General features: G+C 39.7%; 1 protein-coding gene across 5 annotated transcripts in view; it reads left to right on the top strand.

Annotated features, from left to right (window-relative positions):
- ACOT9 (acyl-CoA thioesterase 9) overlaps positions 1–20,809 on the top strand; it is a 41,622-nt gene that overhangs the window by 10,285 nt on the left and 10,528 nt on the right. For 4 of the 5 annotated variants that reach the window (XM_073357413.1, XM_073357397.1, XM_073357386.1 and 1 more), the window contains 8 exons: positions 1,609–1,654; positions 4,963–5,133; positions 5,226–5,263; positions 11,272–11,355; positions 12,488–12,591; positions 15,233–15,306; positions 17,358–17,425; positions 19,228–19,339. In XM_073357413.1, the coding sequence (XP_073213514.1) occupies positions 1,609–1,654; positions 4,963–5,133; positions 5,226–5,263; positions 11,272–11,355; positions 12,488–12,591; positions 15,233–15,306; positions 17,358–17,425; positions 19,228–19,339 (697 nt within the window). The remainder of the gene's footprint in view (positions 1–1,608; positions 1,655–4,962; positions 5,134–5,225; positions 5,264–11,271; positions 11,356–12,487; positions 12,592–15,232; positions 15,307–17,357; positions 17,426–19,227; positions 19,340–20,809) is intronic. The other variant, XM_073357423.1, reaches the window with a different exon arrangement.

Genomic DNA, 20,809 nt, shown 5'->3' with positions numbered 1-20,809 from the left:
TTAAATCTGTAAATAGTTGCACAGAAGTGATTGGGACTACTTGCACATGTAAATCTTTGCAAGATTGGGGATTAAGTCATTAATAGTTTATTGCCTCACTCTCTTTACAATTAGAAATGGCTACAACTTTCTCTTCAAATCAAGATACAGAAATTCTGGGTGAAAACATTTATTTTTCTTTCAGTTTGGACAATAGTACAGAAATGAGGCCTTTTGTAGATGCTGTGATGGTGTTCATTCTAATGCTGCTTTACTCTAATGGATATTAGGGCAAGTTCACTGCTGGCTCCAGGAGTGGAATTTAATTGACTTCAGTGGAGTAGCTCTTATATAAATAGGTCACTGATGAGGCTTAATTTAATTTAGTTAATTTTTAAGCATTTCTTTTGATTAAGGTTTATTGGTGTAAAATTAGTCATGGAATTGCCCTTAATCCAAAATCTACTTTTGATAATTGTTAATACAAATAGCCTTGAGTGTTCAGTCTGGAATGTGCAAAGCAAGATGATGTGTAATGATTTTAATTTGCCTTGTATAAAAAATGTGAAGGATCAGCTGCTGTGCTATCAGTGGCTGAATCTGTCTTGCTTGTGTTCTTTATATAACTGTTCCCTGATGTGTCCTTAATTCTGTCTTCATAATTTAAAATCCTCTCTCTCTTCCTTCATAAGGAAAATCTTCAAAAATCTTCATAAGGAGGCAAGGTTGCCCTGCTTGTGTAAACTGCTTCATGTCATTAACTGTCTGAAATTTATGAACTGTTGCTGCATGAGTTCAGGCACTGAAGACACCGTGCATATACCAAACTAAAACTCAAAGAGTAGAGTCCCTAGATTTGAGAAGACCTAGCATCAACTTGGCAGTTCCAAATGAGAAAAGAACAGAACCATTAATCTGCCTCTTCACCCCAAATTTAAAGAAATCTCACATTCTCCCACAGATGCTAGAGCTTTTTCACTGGTGCAGGCAATGGTAGAAGTACTATTGACTGCCTGTGTGTAAGCCCAGCTGAGAGCTGCGTTTCTGCATCAAGGGAGATGAGTCCCTGCTTGCGAAAGCAAGTATGCTGACATTGCATGTCTTTGTTTGGAAATTATTGATTAAAAAAGAGAAATCTTCCTTTTTTCCTCAGCTGCACTGTTCCCTTTTGGGTTTGTCTTGCCTCTTGTCAGTCTGTGAATTAGCCAGGATTTGTTTGTGTTTAGGTTGAAATGGCCCCATATTCTAATTCCCCAGGTTGATAATTGATCTGCCACATTTTTTCAGTTATTTAAGGCGCTAACAACTTTTGCATTTGCATTAGTAAATTTTCTGAAGGCATTTTCTGTTGGTCCTTGCTGTACACAACTGATTACAGAATATGTTACTAAAATAGAAAGAATCCAGATTAATTACATTATTAAACTGTGGAGAGTCTAGTTAACTCATCTCAAGATCATGATATACCTACTAAAACCAGCAGTGAATTTGGCCAACAATTTCTGGTTTTCTAGCCACTGTTTGCATGACTTTGCTTGATCTTCCTATTCTTGGGATGAAGATTGTACCTTTTAGCATCAGGCAACTTCACATTTGTCACTTGACTGATTTGCTTTGATTTTGTTTCAGTGCGAAGCAGATTGAGGGCTATAGTGGGAGCTTCTACCAACTGGAGGTACAGTGTACATGAATGTATTTTTCTTTCATTTCTGATACCCTTGAGAGAGCTCACTTTCACAGCAATGGAGGTTAACAGCATTGTACAGCTAACTTGTGGGGAAAACACTGGTTAAGGCTGGAAGAAACAATGAAAACTGAAGGCTTCTGAATTCTAAATTAGTGGCTAAAGTTTGAGGTGGCAGCTTGTGTAGACATACCTGGGTTAGCTTTGGAACCAGAACAGTGAAGCTACAGCAGTGCATGCTTAAGTGCTGGCTTGCCTTGTAAATAATTACCCAGGGTTCTGGGCAGGCTTGTACTGCCCACTTTGAAGCACGTGCCATCTCATCTTCACTGCTCTGGTACCATACTAGCCAGATTAAGCTAGCTAAGGTATGGTTACATGAGTTGCAATTATACCTATTGATTGCAGTGTAGATATACCCTAAGTTTGTTGTAATGAAATTTTGGTTCATGAATCTCTTGTGGAAATCAGTGCCATTTTACATTACAAGATCAGTTTTATACAGCTATCTTGCTTGTACGTGTAGGGTTTATAGTATTTTTGAGATTAGGAACACACTCTTCTTACCGAGTGAACTGCAAAAATTGAGAGACTGTTTACATCAACTCTATTGTGCTGTTGTGTGTATAAAATTATTAAATATATTTACATAATCTAGATTACGGATGATTCAACATGTCAAAGTCAATAGAAACACACTGAATCATAGAATCATAGAATATCAGGGTTGGAAGGGACCTCAGGAGGTCATCTAGTCCAACCCTCCGCTCAAAGCAGGACCAATCCCCAATTTTTGCCCCAGATACCTAAATGGCCCCCTTAAAAAAATGTAAATGGCCCCCTCAAGGATTGCATTCACAACCCTGGGTTTAGCAGGCCAATGCTCAAACCACTGAGCTATCCCTCCCCCACATTGACTTCAATGGGAGTTGGATCGGGTCTTAAGATTCTTGTACGTCTAACTTTAGGGCTGCATGTACTGGACCACAGAACACATGCAAGATTCTCCTCTACTTAATGGCTGTTTGTATCAATTTTGCTGATGTGAAAAGTTTACAAATGGCTTTTATAATGAGTGATACAGGAGGTTGGACCATTTTGGAGGAAACCTATTATAATATTAGATGATTGTGCTTGATCAGATGTTTAGCTAATTCAGAGATATAAGATTTCCTTTCTGTGAATGTTTGTCACCTAGCAGTTGATACGTGGATGGAGTATTTGTATAATATTTTAAGAGTAGTACTTCAGAATTTAAAAATATTTGAGAAATATTATTTCCTTATAATATGGTATAGACAGCATAACCCCATATATTTACATCTGTGTATATGGAATTGTGAATTTTTCTAAAACTTTTAGGGGTGAAAGCCTGGCTTCCTTGAAGGCAATAGGAGTTCTGCCATTGACTTCAAAAGAGACTTTAATATGTCTATTAAAAGTGCAATGTAGGAGTAAGGTGGAGAACAGAATATAATTGGATCTCATTGTTCAATTCCTACATATTTGTGGACTGTTGAATTTGCACCTGTGACTATCAATTTCATTTAGATCGCTCCTTTAAAATTTTGCATCTTCCGTGAAACGTTTCACTGATAGTCCAACCCAGAGATAAATCCACAGAAACTAAAGAATAGAACATCTTCACTTAGCAATCTGGTGTATTCCATGTCTGTACAGCTGTCTAACGTAAACCCTTTGGGGTAGGAATTGTAACTTCTTATCTGCTCTGTGAACTCTGATAAGCACTAGAGCTGGTCAAAAAAAATAAGTAACATTTCACAATATTTTTAAAGCAGTGAAAGCTTTTCATTTCACTCAAAATGTTCTGTGAAATTTTTGGTTTCTTTGATTAAAATGTTTAATCTTTTAATATTTTTGAAAACATTTCAAAATAGGTTTTGGTGAGGGAAAAAGCTCTCTCTCACTCCCCCCCCCCCTTTCCACTGGAAAACAGAGGTAGAGAAAGTCCAGTTGTTTGAAAAAGTGTGGGGTTTTGCATTTGAAAAGGCATTTTCAGTCCAAAAAAACCACCCCAAACTTTTGTTAGAAATTTGGGACCAACTCTGCTATGCACAATGGTGCATAGTACTGTATTGTAACATGCACAAAGGATCATGCTTCACATGTGTGAGTGGTAAAGAGCCATTGTGAGGAAAAATAAAAAAGTTTAACGTGCCTGGTCCAAGAAACAGGTTAGTGTTTTAGAGACTATTTTTAGCATTATATTTGAACTCTCATAGGTTTAACAGATTTAATACCCATTTGTTATACAGATTTGGTATTGACTCTAGAAGAGTTATAAAATATATGCTTTCTAAAGTTAGGTTGCACTTTTAGGAGGAGGGAACTTCTGAGGCTCATGTAAGGAGTGATGTTTGGAGCAAGAGTTTTACTTGCCATCTGCATCTCTTCAGGGAAGTAAGGTGGGATGAGGTGTCTCCTTATTCCCTTGTACAGGCTATTTGCCTCATGGATGACAGCGTTGTGGGAAGAGCACCCTCTGCAGGAGCAGTGTGCCTTTTTCTGCATAGATGGATTGGGGAATGGGTAGATTTGGTGTTCACCTTCCATCAATGTGCTGGCCAGCACAGGTGAGCTGGTCTGGAGTGGAAAGTAAACTGCTGTTGGCGTAGCACATTGGCAGGTTACTTCTCTCCTGGAACAAAGTGCTGGCGGGGGGTGGTGGTATGGAGAAGAACTGAGGAGGGAGTAGCAACAGAGTCATAGTTCCCTCTCTGGTCTCCTTACTCGAGGCAGATTGTAAAGTGATAATCTGGACCTAGTAAATTTAACAGATTTGTTATGTTGGAAGAATTGGGCTATAGTAAATGTGAGCCATAAGAATCTGTACAAAAATCATTAGGTTAAATTATGTTTTCTTAAAATAAAGTATTTGAAATCAAGTTGTTCTTTAAAGCAGTGCAGGGTTTTTTATAACAGCTTTGCATTATTTAGGATTGGACATATATTTTTATTTAATTATTTAACTCTCTTGTACAAAGTATGCTATTCTATTACAGTTTCTTTGATAAAACCATCACATCCTGTTCATGGGTTTGCACATGGTTTGCACATAGTTTACTTGCTTTTAACATTTCTGATTGTGATGTGTTGTATGTCTCCTCTATTTCTCTCATGACATGTGATCCCTGGTATACTATATATATTTTTTCTGACTGCTGCTGTTTTTTAAAACAAACAAACAAAAACCAACAACATTGATCTACAGCATGGCATATTTTGAGGAGAGCTGCATCCTGTATTCTGCTGATGTTCTCAATTTCTTTTCTTCCCAGTGACCATGTGCAAGCAATGCATGAAAGAAAAGACCTACATATTTTATTGGCCAAACAGCAGGAAGACTTGCCACCTAGGAAGATGAATGATAGCTACATAGAGGTTATTTTACCTCTAGGAAGTCAACCTGAATTAAGAGAAAAATATTTGAATGTACATAACAGCGTGAGGTAACAAGGCAATCATTTTATGCATATGGAAAAATAAAAATTGCTTTTTTACTGTTAATGTAGTAGTTGAATTCTCTTTATTTATGTCCTAGATTTGGAAGAATTCTTGAAGATCTTGACAGCTTAGGAGGTATGTAACTATACCTACATTTAATGCAAATCTACTGTTACTGTATTAGAACAAGAGATAGCAAATGTCTGTTTGAAGATGTAGCTACTGTATTGTTTGGAATGAATTACGTCAGAACAATATACAGTAAAAGCTTTGTTATCCAGCATGTTGGGGAAGTGGGGGGTTCTGGTAATTAAAAATCCTGGATAACTAAGAGGGAGGGAGTTTGGGTGCGGGAGGGGGCTGGAGCATGGGAGGGGGTGCGGGGTGTGGGCTCTCGGAGGGAGTTTGGGTGAGGGAGGGAGCTTGGGGCAGGGGCACGGGGGCTGCCGGATCCGGCCGGCGCTCACCACAGGCAGCTCCCCACAAGCGGCGACATGTCCCTGCTGCTCCAAGGTGTAGGCGCCCAGCTGTACCTCCGCCTAGGAGCAGCAGGGACATGTTGCCGCTTGCGGAGAACTGCCCGAGGTGGGCACTGGCTGGATCCGGCACCCCCCACCACTCCCGTGCCCCTGCCCTGAGCCTTCCCTCACCCAAACTGCCTCCCAGAGCCCACGCCCTGCACCCCCTCCTGCACTCCAAACCTCACAAGGCCGTTCCTCCACCTAGGAGCAGCAGGGACATCATGTCACCGCTTCTGGGAAGTCCCATGGGGCCATGTAGGGAGCCTGCCGACCCCGCACCAACCAGACTATAAACCGCACTTTCAATGAAGATCAGAAATGCCAGTTTATAAAGCTTTCTGGTTGATAAAGTGCTGGATAACACAGCTTTTACTGTATTATACCGATGTGTACTGTCTGTGAGGATGTGCAACAACCTCCAGAAGAACAAAGAAGTGAAATCTAATACAGTTGGAAGAGAGGAAAATGTGATAAGGAGTAGCCAGAGGCAGAATAGCTCTGCTGCTTGCCTATGCCAAATTTAAAGAGTAGCATGCAGATAAATGTTCCTAAAAGAAGGTAAAGCCCTACTGGTTTGTTTTTGATAGGATGGGAAGCTATGATGAAAAATGCTCTTGGGAAAGAGCTATCCATTTTTTTTTTCCTTAGTGTTGGGAGTTGTTGGAAGTCATCCCACGAGTTGCAAAGTTTAGCCTGGTGTCTTTGAAATAATTGGAGCCACTGATGGGAATACCAGAGGGCATGAGGATCAGGAAAGCATGGAATCACAGACTAAGGAGTGATCAGCCATGCCAACTGGAATAGGGACTTCTTATTGGATTTGGAGCTTGCCAAGCGATTGTGCGGCAGCCTCATCAGCAAAGAGCAGAGCCTTCAGGCTACCATCAAATCTGGTCAGAGAGCAGTCATCGGTGATTTGTGATGCTATCTGTCTCTGGCTGTGACCCCAAGTTGGGGCCTATTGTTGGCCCCCAGTATGCAGGCTGGTTTCACATTGACCCTGGCCTATTCAAATTGGTTCAGAAGGGCCTAGGAGTGGTGTGGCAAATCAAAGCCAGGGACACGTGTCAGGTCAGTTATAAGAGACCGATTTCTGATGTCAGCTGCAGATCATTTTTCATGCCACTTCAACATCAGAGAAATCTAGGGAGGGCAAGTGGGTCCACAATGGGTTCCTTGACAGCAAACGCGCTCTTGGGTGGTCTTGGGTGTGTATAGTGGTAGTCTCGGGTTTGCTCTGGCCTTCTCAGCCATTCTGTCTGTAGCAGCCTTATGATGTATGTGGGGAGCTGGTGTCCCTGAACTTTCTCTAGAGGCATTAGGTGGAGCTGGTATTGGTTGAATCTTCCCATTTATGATGCTCATGGTTGAGTATAGTTATGTGTCAGCCGACTTGAGGTGAGACATGGAGCTAGAGCGGGGCACAGTATTCTGCTGCAGAATAATAGAGGGCTAAACCAAATATCGGAGAGTTTTAGCATTTGCTCCTCATGAAGTACTGGCCAATTTGACTAGAAGGTTATAATGTGTCGTCACCATAGCAGTTTTCCTCAGGTGATTAAGATATATGAGCTACCTATCGAGGGTTACCCTGAGAGAGACTGGTGGCGTTTGTCTTTCAAACAATGTCCATTGGGAAAGATACTCAGTTTTTGGGCTGCTCTGGCATTGCAAAGATGGGAGCAGCAGGAAGATCTGAGATGATGAGAATTAAGAAGATGCTTTGTACCTTTTCTGTTAATACAAGAATAAGAGGATACCCAATAAAACTGAATTGCAACACATTTAAAATTGATAAAAGAAAATACTTTTTACACAATACATAATTTTTACACAATACATAATAAATCAGTGGAACTCACTGCCACTAGATGTCATTGAATACAAGAGCTTAATAGGATTAAATAAAGAATTAGACATTTATAGGAAGAAAATCTACAGTTACATCGGGCAGGAAATAAAATTAGAAGAGGGAGTCCTTCATGTTTCAAGGCATAAACTAACCACTAACTGCCTGGAATTAGGAAAAAAATTCTCTAAGAGGCAGGTAATGGAGGTCCCTTTTTATAGATGTTTTACATTTTCCACTGAAGTGTCCTGTCCCCAAGAGTGGCCAGTACCAGGACTGGATGGCTCACTGGTCTGACTTGATATGGCAGTTCCTGAGTTATGGAGAGATTAATGAAAGAGCATAAGAAGTGTGTTTCTCAGTCGGATGCTTGAGTTATGGCGGACAGTATGCAGGGTGGAAAAGGAAGGAAGCAAGGTATAGAAATTCATATTAAACTCAATGATTTTCTCTCTTAAAAACATCAGGAGATAGGGTAGTTTTGTCTGAGGAGAAAGTTGAAAAGTGGGAAGAGGTAATGGGGTTTTCAGTAGCAATTGTCTAGTGTGGAGAAATTGGAGCTGTTTGGCATGGGAGTGAGACCACATATATAGCAGTCCCTGAACTTTCTCTAGAGGCATTAGGTGGTGCTGAGATGCAGGAGAAGCCTTTCAATCAGACCTTGCTTTTACAAATCGGCATTGAAGCACTAACAAGGAACCTGGCTCCGTAGCTCAGAGGTTAGAACATTGGCCTTGTAAACGAGGGGTTGCAAGGTCAATGCTTGCTGGGGCCTGGATACCCTGTCTTGGACTGTCATCTCATTGCTTGTCAGCCAAAACCAACCTCCACTCTGTGCTGAGGGTACTTGGGATGTAGCTCAGGTTTTAGAGCAGGGGTGACCAGCCTGAGAAGGAGCCAGAATTTACCAGTGTACATTGCCAAATATAAAGTAATATGTCAGCAGCCCCACATCGGCCCTCCCTCCCCCACCGCTCCCACCCACTGGCAGCCCGCTGATCAGCACCTCCCCCTTCCTCCCCGTACTTGCCAATCAGCTGTTTTGTGGTATGCAGGAGGCTCGGGGAGGGGGAGGAGTGAGGGTATAGCAAGCTCAGGCGAGGGGTAGGAAGGGGTGGAGTGGGGGCAGGGCCTGTGGCAGAGCCAGGGCTCGAGCAGTGAGCACCCCCCAGCACATTGGAAAGTTGACATCCGTAGCTCCAGCCCTGGAGTCGGTGCCTATACAAGGAGCTGCATATTAACTTCTGAAGAGCCACATGTGGAGCATTTAAAGACATTGAGATCCTAATCTTTTGCTTTGCAGCTAAAAGAGGTGGTTTGTTGCTGATAGAAGTGTGGGAACATATTTGCACTCAAAATGATACCAGACAACTGCTGTATTTGTATTCATTCTGCCCAGCGTATAAAGGTTTTGGTTCATGAAGGTCATATACCTAATTATGAAATATTCATAGCTGTGGGAACCAATTTTCATGTGAAGACGTAATGTTTTGAAACCATGCCACTCTTCATCAGGTGAATGAGTATCACTAATATTTTGATGGCCTTGAGCAGTTCAGAATAGAAAGCTGTGTGAAAGCTTAGTTCTAGTGAGAGCTTTGAGTTGAATTAGACTATTTTCAGCACGTTAACTGGCTGTTATTGAGGTCAGTGCGAAGTTTGGCACTTCTGCAAACTCTTACGTCCATGACCATTGGCCACCAAAGTTTGTTAATGAGGACACGATCAATAATAGTCCTAGTGAAACCATCCGGTTGGACCAGGTTTGCTTGTGAATCTTTAGGTGGCAGAAGAGTGAGTCAGCAACCACCATGTCATTGGCAGCTGCAGATTCCAGCGTTGCTGCCCATTCTGTTCTGCTGCCCATTCTGTTCTTCTCCTCTATACCAAATTTCCTGAGCGTATTTCCCTGGTGTTGTTAAACTTTCCTGTCTTCCCATTAAAGTTGCCTGGGGTCATGAGAACATGTTTTCTTGGAGTTTCATTAAGAGTTGCACTCTGTTGCTGGTAAAAATTATCTGCAGCTTCGTTGTTGGCCTTGGTAAGATGTCCACAGCCAGTAAGGAATCGCACTCCGATAAGTCACTCATTAATTACTCACCAACCCTGCAATGCCCATCAGGCATATAAGTACAACGGCCACCCTTTGCTGGAGCAATCCATCAGGTCAGCCTGAGAACAAAGGAGTGTAGAAGCAAGAAGCAGTGCGCAATGGTCTAAGTCCCTGACCAGTACCATTAAGCAGCTCCAACTCCAGATTACAAGCTGCTCAGTATTAACCTGTCTGGGTGGGATATCGAGCAGGTAGCAACTGTCAAAAGCTAGGGAAGCATCATAAACAGTGCTGGGGGATGCTTCAAAGATGTGGATGCTCATATACAAGTAGCTGGCATCATGTTCCAGGCTCTTCAGTGGCTTCTGTAGAGCTTGCTGCAAAATTATTGCTCTGTCGAACCATGATTATACCATCTGTGGTATAGCAGGGACACATAGGTGGTGATGAAGGCTGAAGAGCACCAGATTTGTTGTTTTTGAGTCTAGTCTTCATCAACAGCTCCATGGTAAGCATCAGGACAATATTAGCAATGAGGATATTTGTAGCTGAACCCAGCAATCACCTCCATTAACACTGGTTCAGTTTTGACTGTTTTCTTAGTTCAGACATGTTATTAGGATGGAAGACCAACAAATTACAAAGCATATGCACCAAGGAATGCGGCTTACATGGCTGTCAATCACTATGGCACCCAAAGCTTTAGAGGTGCAATAAGTTCACTACTGATGGACATAAACTGAATATCCAGCCAGTTTGTCTTATGGGCCTAATTAGAGATCAGTCTGGGTGGCACTTGATCTTGCATGGAGACTACATACCTTTGGGTTTGTTTTGTTGATGATAATGTTTAGTATGTTATTTTTTCAATGTCCCCTGACTATGAATCCTGCCAATAAGCTCTGAGGGCCTGCCAAACTGTTATTTGTCATCTGAGAGTGACAGTCCTTATATCACCAGATCTTTGCTGACCATGCTTATACCATGACTAATAACTTCAAGATTTTTCAGTGGTGTGGTGTTCTTGACAGACTTTGTGGAAGAAGCAAGTGAAGATTGTACATGTTCTCTCTCACATTTTCTGGGAAGGTAGAGATACTTCTGTTTAAGTTCAGTACTCCTTTTCCATTGATCCCCACATAAAGTGCAAACAAACATGTTTAGGGTATGTCTGTACAGCAAAAAAGGGTGTGTTCTTAACGTGGGTTAGCTGTCTCAGGTTACAGTAGCAGTGAAGATGTGGCAACTTGGCTTTTAAGTTGGGTTAGGAGCTTGAATTAAAGCCTATAGGGGAGCCTGGGGATGAACTCAAGCTGCTAACCTGAGTTACTGCTATTTTAACTAACCTGTGTTAAGAACCAACTTTTTTATTTGCAGTGTATGCATACCCTCAGTTACAAAAATCTCCATCAAGTCAAAACAGTATAAACACGTAAAATGATCCAGTGCAATGTGAAATTGATCTAAGGAGTGGGTATACTTGAATGAGCAGACCAAATTAACTTGCTCTGGTGGATAAAGTTTTGTAAGCAGATTAAGTTACTTTAGTCATTAACCCTTCAGGATGTAATCTTGTTTGTCCTCAGTTTTGTTTGAACTGTACATGTGCACTACATTTTGTATCACAATGGCTACATTGTGAAGCTTGTTCCACTCTTTAAAATCCCTTTTAAAATATATGGAGAACAGATAACTAACTACCTCTTTGATCTCTCCACAGTTCTCATTTGTTACACTCACACCAAACATGAAGCTTCTCAGAGATCTCCTTTGTCAATTGTTACAGCCCTGGTGGATAAAATTGGTAAGTGGTCATTTGATCAACTAAAAAATGATGGTCTATTCTATGAACACTTAGTAATTAACTGCTTATCTCCAGTAGAAACTGATATCTTTCTCCTTTGTTTACATGAAATCATTTGTTGCTAATTCTGATGTGTTGCATTTTTTCTTAGATACTATTCTGCCTTTTCTGATGCCTTTCCTTCCAAAAAAGTGAATATTTCATGTTTCACATGTTTCTGTATTCGATTTTGCGTCAGTCAAGTCAGTCTTGTAGATATTGACAGGCCAGAGTTGCTTGTCTTCCAAGAAAGAGGCTTATGGCAGTGTGACTCAGCTTTGATTTTGTACAGTATGTAACCCAGTACACTAATGGTACTTAAAAATAATAACTTAGCTCTTATATAGCACTTTTCATCTGTAGATCTCAAACTGCTTTATAAATGTCCATATCATTATCTTCATTGAACAGATGGGGAAACTGAGGGACAGAGAGGTGAAGTGACTTGCCCAGGGTCACCCAGCAGCCTAACAGGAGAGCCAGGAATAGAGCGGAGTTCTTCCCTTTTCACTGTATATATAATCTATTAAACCATTTTTAAAAAAGGATTAATTGCAATTGGCAATTACGATGACCTGCTGCCATCTTACTGAAAAGTGACACCAACAGTGTGTGAGTCCATTGCTGATGATTCTAAACCAGAACTAATCTTGATTTAATACCAAAATAAATTTGCTGTGTGAACAGGAAACACTGTGGCCCTCATTCTTTACCACATCAGAGCTGTATTTTAGGTTTGTCTGCAGGGAGCCAGTTTTGGGGATACAGGGAAAGACCGTTACACCAGTGGAGGATGGTGTGTAGTGGAACTTTACTGTAGCCGGGCATGCTGCTTCCTTCTGTGTGCTGCCTTCACCTGCTTCTTCCCCTTATACTGGTGTTAGGAGGGGTGGCTGGTATAGAAGCTGGTTGAGCTGCCTCCACCAGCAGAGAGTTGCCCTGCCCTGGGTACAATATTGACTGGTCATCTCTAGCTGTATTTTAAAGCCACTTTGTGCTGCATACTCTGTGTGAAGTGGCCTAGGAGAATCCTTGCTTTTTAAATATTAAACTTCAGTTATCTTGTTCTAACACATTGTCATGTATATTCTAGATTTGTGCAAGAAGGTCATATACCCAGATTGTGATATCAAATTCACTGGAAATGTTTCTTGGGTTGGGAAGACCTCAATGGAAGTGAAGATGCACATGTTTCAGGTTGGGGCTCAGTGACTTCTATTTCTTCTATAGTGGAAAACTCCCTTCATGTCTCCCAAGATACCTTGGACACCTCAGAAGGAATTTTGAGTGATAACATTAGAAACCTACATTACACTGAGGGTATCATCTGTTTAAGAAGGGCTACCAGCCCCTGTGCTTCAGAATCTAAATGACTACCAGTGGTCAGAGATTAAGAATATATTTCCCTGTTCTCTCCTCACCAAAGGATAATTGTTTATAGTAGGTGTTTTATATCTTCCGCTGAAGTATCTGGTACTGTTTGAGACAGGATGGACATTTGGTCTAATGCAACATGGCAGGCCGTAAGCCCTTCTTTTCTCTTTCAACAAAGGAATCCTCCCTGCTTTCTGGAAATGTTTTCTTCTTTATTTTAAAAGATACCCAGATGAGAATGCCAGAGTTTAGAATTGATATTGAAATGGGATTTCATAGAAACTTAGGGCTGGAAGGGACTTCATCAGGTGATCTAGTCCAGCACCCTGCATTGGGGCAGGACCGAGTAAACCTAGACCATCCCTGACAGGTGTTTTGTCTAACCCATTCTTAAAAAACTCCAATAATGGGAATTCCACAACCTCCCTTAGAAGCCTATTCCAGAGCTTAACTACCTTATAGTTAGAAAGTTATCCCTGAGATCTTGCTTCAGATTAAGCCCATTACTTCTTGTCCTACCTTCAGTGGACATGGAGAACAATTGATTTCCATCCTCTTTGTAACAGCCCAGGAAGGGAGAGTAGTTATTTAAGTTAAGGGCCAATGTTGGCACAAGAACAAAGGGATATAAACCAGCCATCATGGTTTCTAACTATTAGAGGAGTGATGTTCTGGAATAGCTTTCCAAGGGGAGTAGTAGGGCAAAAATCCTAACTTGTTTTAAGACTAAGATTGGTAGGTTTATGGAGGGGATGGTATAATGAGATTGCCAACAATGGCCTATGGCCCATCCACTACTGCTGTTAGCAAATATCTCCAGTGTCCGGAGATGGGACTCTGGAGGGGGAGAGCTCTGAGTTACTACAGAGAATTCTTTCCTAGGTGTCTGGCCAGTGGATCTTGTCTATCTGCTCAGGGTTTAACAGCTCTCCATATTTAGGGCCAGAAGGAAATTTTTTCCCAGGTCAGAGATTGTGGGTTTTTTTTTGTCTCCTCTGCAGTGTTGGGCAGGGATAAGTCGCTGGTTTGAACTAGCGGAAATGGTGGATCCTATGTAATTTGAAGTCTTTAAATCAAGATTTAAGGACTTCAGTAACTCAGTCAGAGGTTATGGGCCTACCTCAGTAATGGGTGGGTGAGGTTGTGGCCTGCAATGTGCAGGAGGTCCAGCTGGATGATTCTGGTGGTTCCCTCTGGCCTTGAAGCCTCTGAGTCTATGTGGGTGAAAGCCCTTAGCATATTTGAAAACCATTAGCAGGTCCCACCCCTCTATCTTCTTTTCTGAAGACTAAACATGCTTAGTTTTCTAACCATTCCTCAGAGGTCAGGTTTTGTAAACCTTATCATTTTTATTGCTCTGCTATTCTCTCCACGTCTTTCTTAAAGTGTGGTGCCCAAAACTGGACACCGTAGTCCTCACAGTGCCAAGTAGATGGGTATAGTTACCTTCCATGTTTTATATATGACATTCCCATTAATACACCCCAGAACGATATTAGCCTTTTTTGTAAGTGCATCACAATGTTGACTTGTATTAATTTTGTGATACATTACAAACCCATTACAAATTTTCAGCAGCACCACTGCCTGGCCAGTTATTCCCCTTTTTGTAGCTGTGATTTGATTTTTTCCTCCCCTTCTTCCTAAATGTAGTACTTTGCACTTGCCTTTATTGAATGTCATCTTGTTGATTTCAGACCAATTTTCTAAGGTATTGTGTTGATATCTTCTAGTGTGTAAAATAACTTGACTTTTTAGCATTGTAAGACAGATAATACATGAACGTCACTGGAAACGGTGTTGAAATAAGATACTTTAATTGGAGTACACTTAGTCTACAAAAAATATACCTGACTAAATAATGGAAAAATTATTTATTAGTAACCATTCAATGAAAAGCTGCCAATGAATATGATGTATCATTCACAATTAATTTGTCCAGCTCCATTACAAAATACTAATGTGGCAATTGAATTGTTCAAAATACATCCTACACATCAGAAAAACAAACACAAAAAACCCAGTTTTGATCCAGTTTACCTCTTAAAAACTAATGTCTGTACTGTTGAACTGTTAGTGCATAAGGGATTATCTGTTGCTAAATGTGTCATTTCTCTCTGTGCTGGCATCAGGTAGTCTGCAGTGATAATGGATTGTTGTTGTGGTATTTTTCCATGGGGTTGTTTGGGAATGGAAGTGGGAACTAATTGGTAACTAGAGTTATTGCCATTTTATACTAATTGTATGACCTGTATCATTGCTGAATAGTTGCATTGCAGTTCTGCTGAAATAGAATATTATGTTGAGCACTTCTCTTGTCTTAGGTCCATTGCAAGAGAACTGGAAAGGGGTGAAATGTGAAAGCAAACAACACCTTAATTGTATGATTAGTATGAACTGGGTGGCCTGTTAAACAACGTCACTTTTGTAGAGTTTAAAACTGGTTTTATTTATTCTGTTTTAGTTGCATGATGATACTTACAGCCCTGTGTTAGATGCAACCTTTGTCATGGTGGCCCGTGATCCAGAAAACAAGAGGTAATTTATCTGTATGGGAAACGGGGAAAACCACATAATCTAGATTGTTGTTGTTGGAAAGTGGCAAATGCTCTAACTTTTATATGTGCTTCAGTTATAAGTAAATCATATACTTGCCTTTTTTTTGGTTAGGAAATAGACAGTATATTTTCAGGTTCTTTTGGGGAGAGCTTGAGGGAGAGGAGGTCTACAGTTAGCGTCTTAGAACTGTACACCGAGTACTGTTGGTGGTTTTCAAACTATAATTGGCATTTGACCCATTTCTAGAAATGGTGTTTTCCTGAATTTAAACAATAGACCTGATTAACATGCCAGAAGGAAAAGTCCACCAGGAATCTACTGTAACCATGAGAATTAATTGGTCCCTGTATCAAGGGAGGGAAGGGCTGATACCCAACTTGTAAATGGTCACTCACAAATATAATTTTAATACCGTACTGAAAATGCTGGGAGTTCCTTAGAGGACTCTCTCAACCCAAAACTTGTGTAACTAATAACTGGGACTGTTAATGATTCTGAAGGAATTTTAAAATTCTAATTTACATTTCCCCATCTTGCTGGTTTTACTTCCCACATATAATTTGCTTGGTCATTTAAAACAAACAAACTGATCATTTTCTCTTTTGGCTTTTAGTACACTAGCATTGCTGTGGGAGGCTTAACTAAAACATCTATCTCTTCCCTGTTTAATTTGCAATTTTCAAAAATCGTAAATCTTTCTATTCATAATAGGTTTAACAACTTCTTGTGTGCATAATGATAAAAAAATATTTTTGTGATTAAAATAATTCCATGTCCTTGACATAGTAATATGGTCACATGTTTATTTCTTCAAGTTTATAATGTATCTATCCTAGGTACTTAAATGGGTCCTGTTGCTGTACTATCTGAACACCTTACAGTTTTTAATGTATTTATCCTAACAACACCCCTGAGTGGTAGGAAGTGCTATTATTCCCATTTTACAGACAGGAAAGTGATATACAGAGAGAGTAAGTAACTTTACTGAGATCAAAGAGGATGGCTGTGGCAGAGTAGGAATTGGCCATGGGCAATCCAGGTTCTCGGCTAGTTCTCCAGTCACTGTACCATCCTTCCTAACCTCAGATCTGGGTAACTATTCCAAAAAATAAAATATACAAAATAATATAAAAAGACCACCTCAGCCCAGCTCCCTCCTCTGTAGTAAGAGAACAGAAAGAGAAAACCTGGACTTTGCAGCATGCTTGGAAAGTTAGCAAATCTGGGGAACAGAGAGAAGCTGCCTCAGCAGTGTAGCATGATGCAAACATAGCATATATGTATCTTTTTGTATCCAGTCTGAACATAATTTAACAATTTAAAAGCAGAAGTAACTTCTCCAAATTATGGAGAGGGAGGGCTCCGAAGAGTAAACAGTCATCTTGCTATGCAAAAGTTTTGTATGTTAATTTGATCTATATAATTAGGCATTGTAGATTTATGCAGCACAATAAACAAATGAACTGGACTGTAGGCAGCTTCTTATGTTCTTATTTGATAAGCTGTATGTGTGGTAAACAGCTTTTGGTTGCTGATAAGGCCACTGCTGAAATGAATAAATTATGGCTGAAGGCTTGCTACAGGTTTTTTCAAGTTCTTTCATTTCATTATTTTAGACAACTATTTAGACAATTATTAGACAATCCTAGATCACAGCTTGAATTTACTGTACTCCTAAATGGTTTCAATCTGCTGTAATCTCTTATATGAAAATTTTGGTAATCATTTAACTTTTTAAGAAGTATAAATGCTATGAGGACTCATTTTTAATTGTACTAGAGAACTGTTAACAGTCTGAGATCGGCTGAGCAATAGAGCCGATGGGTGACCTTTCGGTGTCACCAGCCATCCTATGAAACTTATTTATTTCTTTAGATGTCATCTTATCTGTGATAAAGCTATGTCTTTCTCTCTTAGATTGTTTGTGGACGAAGGAATGATGAAGGAATGTCTATTGATCTTTCCCCCTGTGCATTTACATGACAATTTTTTCTAAAGCATATCACTTTAAAAATAATTCATATCCATAGGCCAGCATTTGTTAATCCATTAATTCCTGAGGGCCCAGAGGAGGAAGAAATCTTCAGGAAAGGAGAATGTATGTAATACTTCATGTATACTTTATGGTAGTGGGAAACTCTGTATAGATTCATTTCAGTAACCGAGAGAGAGCGGAGTTCAGAAATTCTACTAGCAAGAGTTGCTCTTAATTTATTTAAGATCAAATTTATTCCACCTCACACAACTGCTCATACCTGGAGATGAGTCCAAACCATGAATTTTGAATCTGGATTTTGAAACATTTTCCCCCTCAACTTACCTCAGATACAGGGTTTTGTTTTAGATCATATCTAGTCATATCAATTTTTATATGCTATTGTAGTACATCAGAAGTGCTGAATAACTAAGTGAGAGTAAGGAAACTGTATATATGTTAATTAAATAAATCATACTTCCTGAACTGCTGCATCTTGTCTTCATATTTGGACTGTGGCACACTGAGGGCTATACTATCTAAATTGAATCACATAATATCTTACCCATTAAAGCCCCTATTCAGGACAGCATTTAAGCACATGCTTAACATTAAGTGTGCACGTAAATCCCATTGATTTCAATTTTCAGTGCTTTAATCTTTGTACAACCAATTTGACACTTTAGAGGGGCCTGATTTTCAACAACTGGGTGCTCATCACCTTCTGAAAATAGAGCTCTTTCATATATCTCAACTTGGGCATCCAAAACCAGAGGCAACCAAAATGACTAGTTGTTGGACTGTTCCTTTATATTCTAAGTATATTTCACTGCACAAGACATAAGATAGAGAGGAAGTCATTGTTAGCTTTCTGTATGTGCATGGTAAATCTTTGGGGTTTGTGGCAGCATGTACTATGTATGACTGATTTTTCATTTTCTGACTCACCCTTGGTGACTTTTTTTATTTAATTAAAGTTTGCTTCAAAAATACCTTGTTTTAGAGGAGTTCAAAACTGCTCTACTGAGTTCAGATAGCTAACTAAGTTAAAATCTGAAAATTGTGGGCTGCCATAACTGGTTTCATCATAATTCATGTCCTCATAAATTTGGTTCTTTGTACTGTATACACAGTAACCACACGAGTTTGTGGGGAAATGCAAATGCATGAGCAGCTAATTAACTGAACCATAGAAATGCTATTGAAGGAGATAAGAGGGATGGGTTGCAGTATCAGGAACCTTGGAACTTGTCATGATAAAACCAACTTTAAAAAAAAAAGTATAAGGCACAGATCCTTGCAAAAGCCTCATTACATTGTGTTTTTTAAAGTCCCCTGTTTTGTTTATTTTTAAAAGGGTACACACATGAAGTACCAGAAGCCTCTTAAAAGCTCCTTTTCCCCCAAAGTTCTACCCTATCTTCAGTAAATATTTAGAGTGTATATATAGATATATACTGCCAACGATACAAAAAGTAGAAATGTCACACACACTATTCAGTTCCTTTGCATTTTTTAGTATGAATCAGTCTGTAGTGGTTAAATGAATATCCTAGTATGTGAATAATGAGTCTGCAGTACATTGCTATGTTTAAAAGACCAACAAATTCTGTTGGCACACCAGCTAAGTGAGCATTTCAAAATAAAGCACTTAAATAAAATGTATGGGTAAAATCCTAGCCCCAGAGAAGTTAATTGCAAAACTCCTGTTGACTTCGGTGGGGCAGATTACACCCTATATTTTTTTCTTTAATGCAGACAAATATTAAAAGCAAATTTCTGATAATAGTCTGACTGTGAATACAAAAATCACTTAATCTGGTGATGAATTTTAAAATGGAGAGAGGAGTTGACCCCTTTGTAAAGCAATTGAAAACCAAGTGATGTTCTGCTATCTTTGTGCTCAATGCATTTTTTTTCTTTAGTGAACAAGATAAGGAGGATTGATTTCAGCACTGCATCCTTACTGAAAATGGCTCCCACTGCAGAAGAAAGAACCACTGTTCATAATATATTCCTTAATACACTGGACACAAGGCAAGTAGGTGAAGAACTAATAACTTGCAAGAAGGGACGGTAATGTGGCAGTTGAATGCACAGTTGTAGAAGGAATGGAGATACTTTTTGCTTTCCTATCCCATCACTTAAACACTTGGATGCTGTCTCCTGTACCTGGGATAAAGGCACAAAGCACCATCAATGTGCTGATATACCATTTATGTTCCCGAATGAATTTTGTGCTATCCAAGAAAGCTAATGCTATGCAGCAGCTGCAGTCAAGAATAAAACAACAAGGTTACAGTAGATGGCTTCTGAGAAAGCAGGATTGAATAATCTTAAAAAAAGGGATAGTCATGCTTAACCACAAGAAGGAATTTAACCCCCTAATGGGCTGTTGGAGCTATTGCACTGGCATTGCCTTAATAACTGGCTAGGCTTCTAAAGGGAAGAGGTGTTCCTTGGCCATAATAATATTTTGCACCTGCTGATCCAAGATTCTCACAGTGTGTTATAAACATAAATTCTGGCACCCTGTGAGACTTACTGCTTAGCATACTAATTTTACAGATTATGAGGGGTCTGGGAAATAGAGATACAGAGAGGTTATGAGTTATAGACAAGAAAACCAGAGTGAAAGATTTAAAAAAATGTGATGGGGCAAATAATCTGAAAAGTGGCAGAATTAGAAAAGATTAAGAAGTGAAGTGATGATAATAGAGGGAAAAGAAAGCTGAAAATATAATTCTTGTACAATTAGTAATATTTTTAATCTGAAGTGAAAAGAGAATCAGGAAAGACAGCAGGAAAGTCAAAGTAAGATACAGAAAGTGAAGTGAGAGAAAGGAGGAAAGGGAAGGACAAAAAAGGGTAAGGAAAACATTTTATTACCATTTGTATTTTTAGTTTTTTTAAAAAATCCCTCTATCTGCATGATATCTTTAAGCTTTCTGAAGGAACAGCAGTAGAGTTAGACACGTGCACTCACACAGAGCCATTCTTGAACTAACTTTATTAATACAAAGCAGGAATAACAGTACACAAGAAAATTCTGTAATGGCTATAGAAATAACATTAGCAGAGCTCTTATTTATTCCAATAATTCACAATGTATGTCTCTTAAAATTAGTTGTTACATGGCTGAAATTTTCAAGGCTACTTAGTTGATTTAGACATATCTTCCATTTAAAATTAGCAGATGTATGTGTAAATCCCCTAGACAAATTTGCAAATCTTAAACTATGTGTCTGTGATTAATTCATCTGGAAACTTGCATCTTCTATACCCTAATACAGTGGTTTTCAACCTTTTTTCATTTGCAGACCCCTAAAAATTTTGAATGTAGGTGGGGACCCCTTTGGAAATCGTATAGTCTGCAGATCCCCAGGGATCCGCGGACCACAGGTTGAAAACCACTGCCGTAATAAAAAGGTGAAGGACTTGCTTAGGGAGTGTAGAATGGATTTTTGGTTGGCTGGGGTTTTTTGCTAGTTAAACACTTCAGGTCAG

The sequence above is a fragment of the Lepidochelys kempii genome, chromosome 1, assembly GCF_965140265.1.
Source record: "Lepidochelys kempii isolate rLepKem1 chromosome 1, rLepKem1.hap2, whole genome shotgun sequence".
Taxonomy (NCBI): domain Eukaryota; kingdom Metazoa; phylum Chordata; order Testudines; family Cheloniidae; genus Lepidochelys; species Lepidochelys kempii.
Note: the sequence above shows the minus strand (reverse complement) of the source record. Positions and strands in the feature narration are given on the sequence as shown.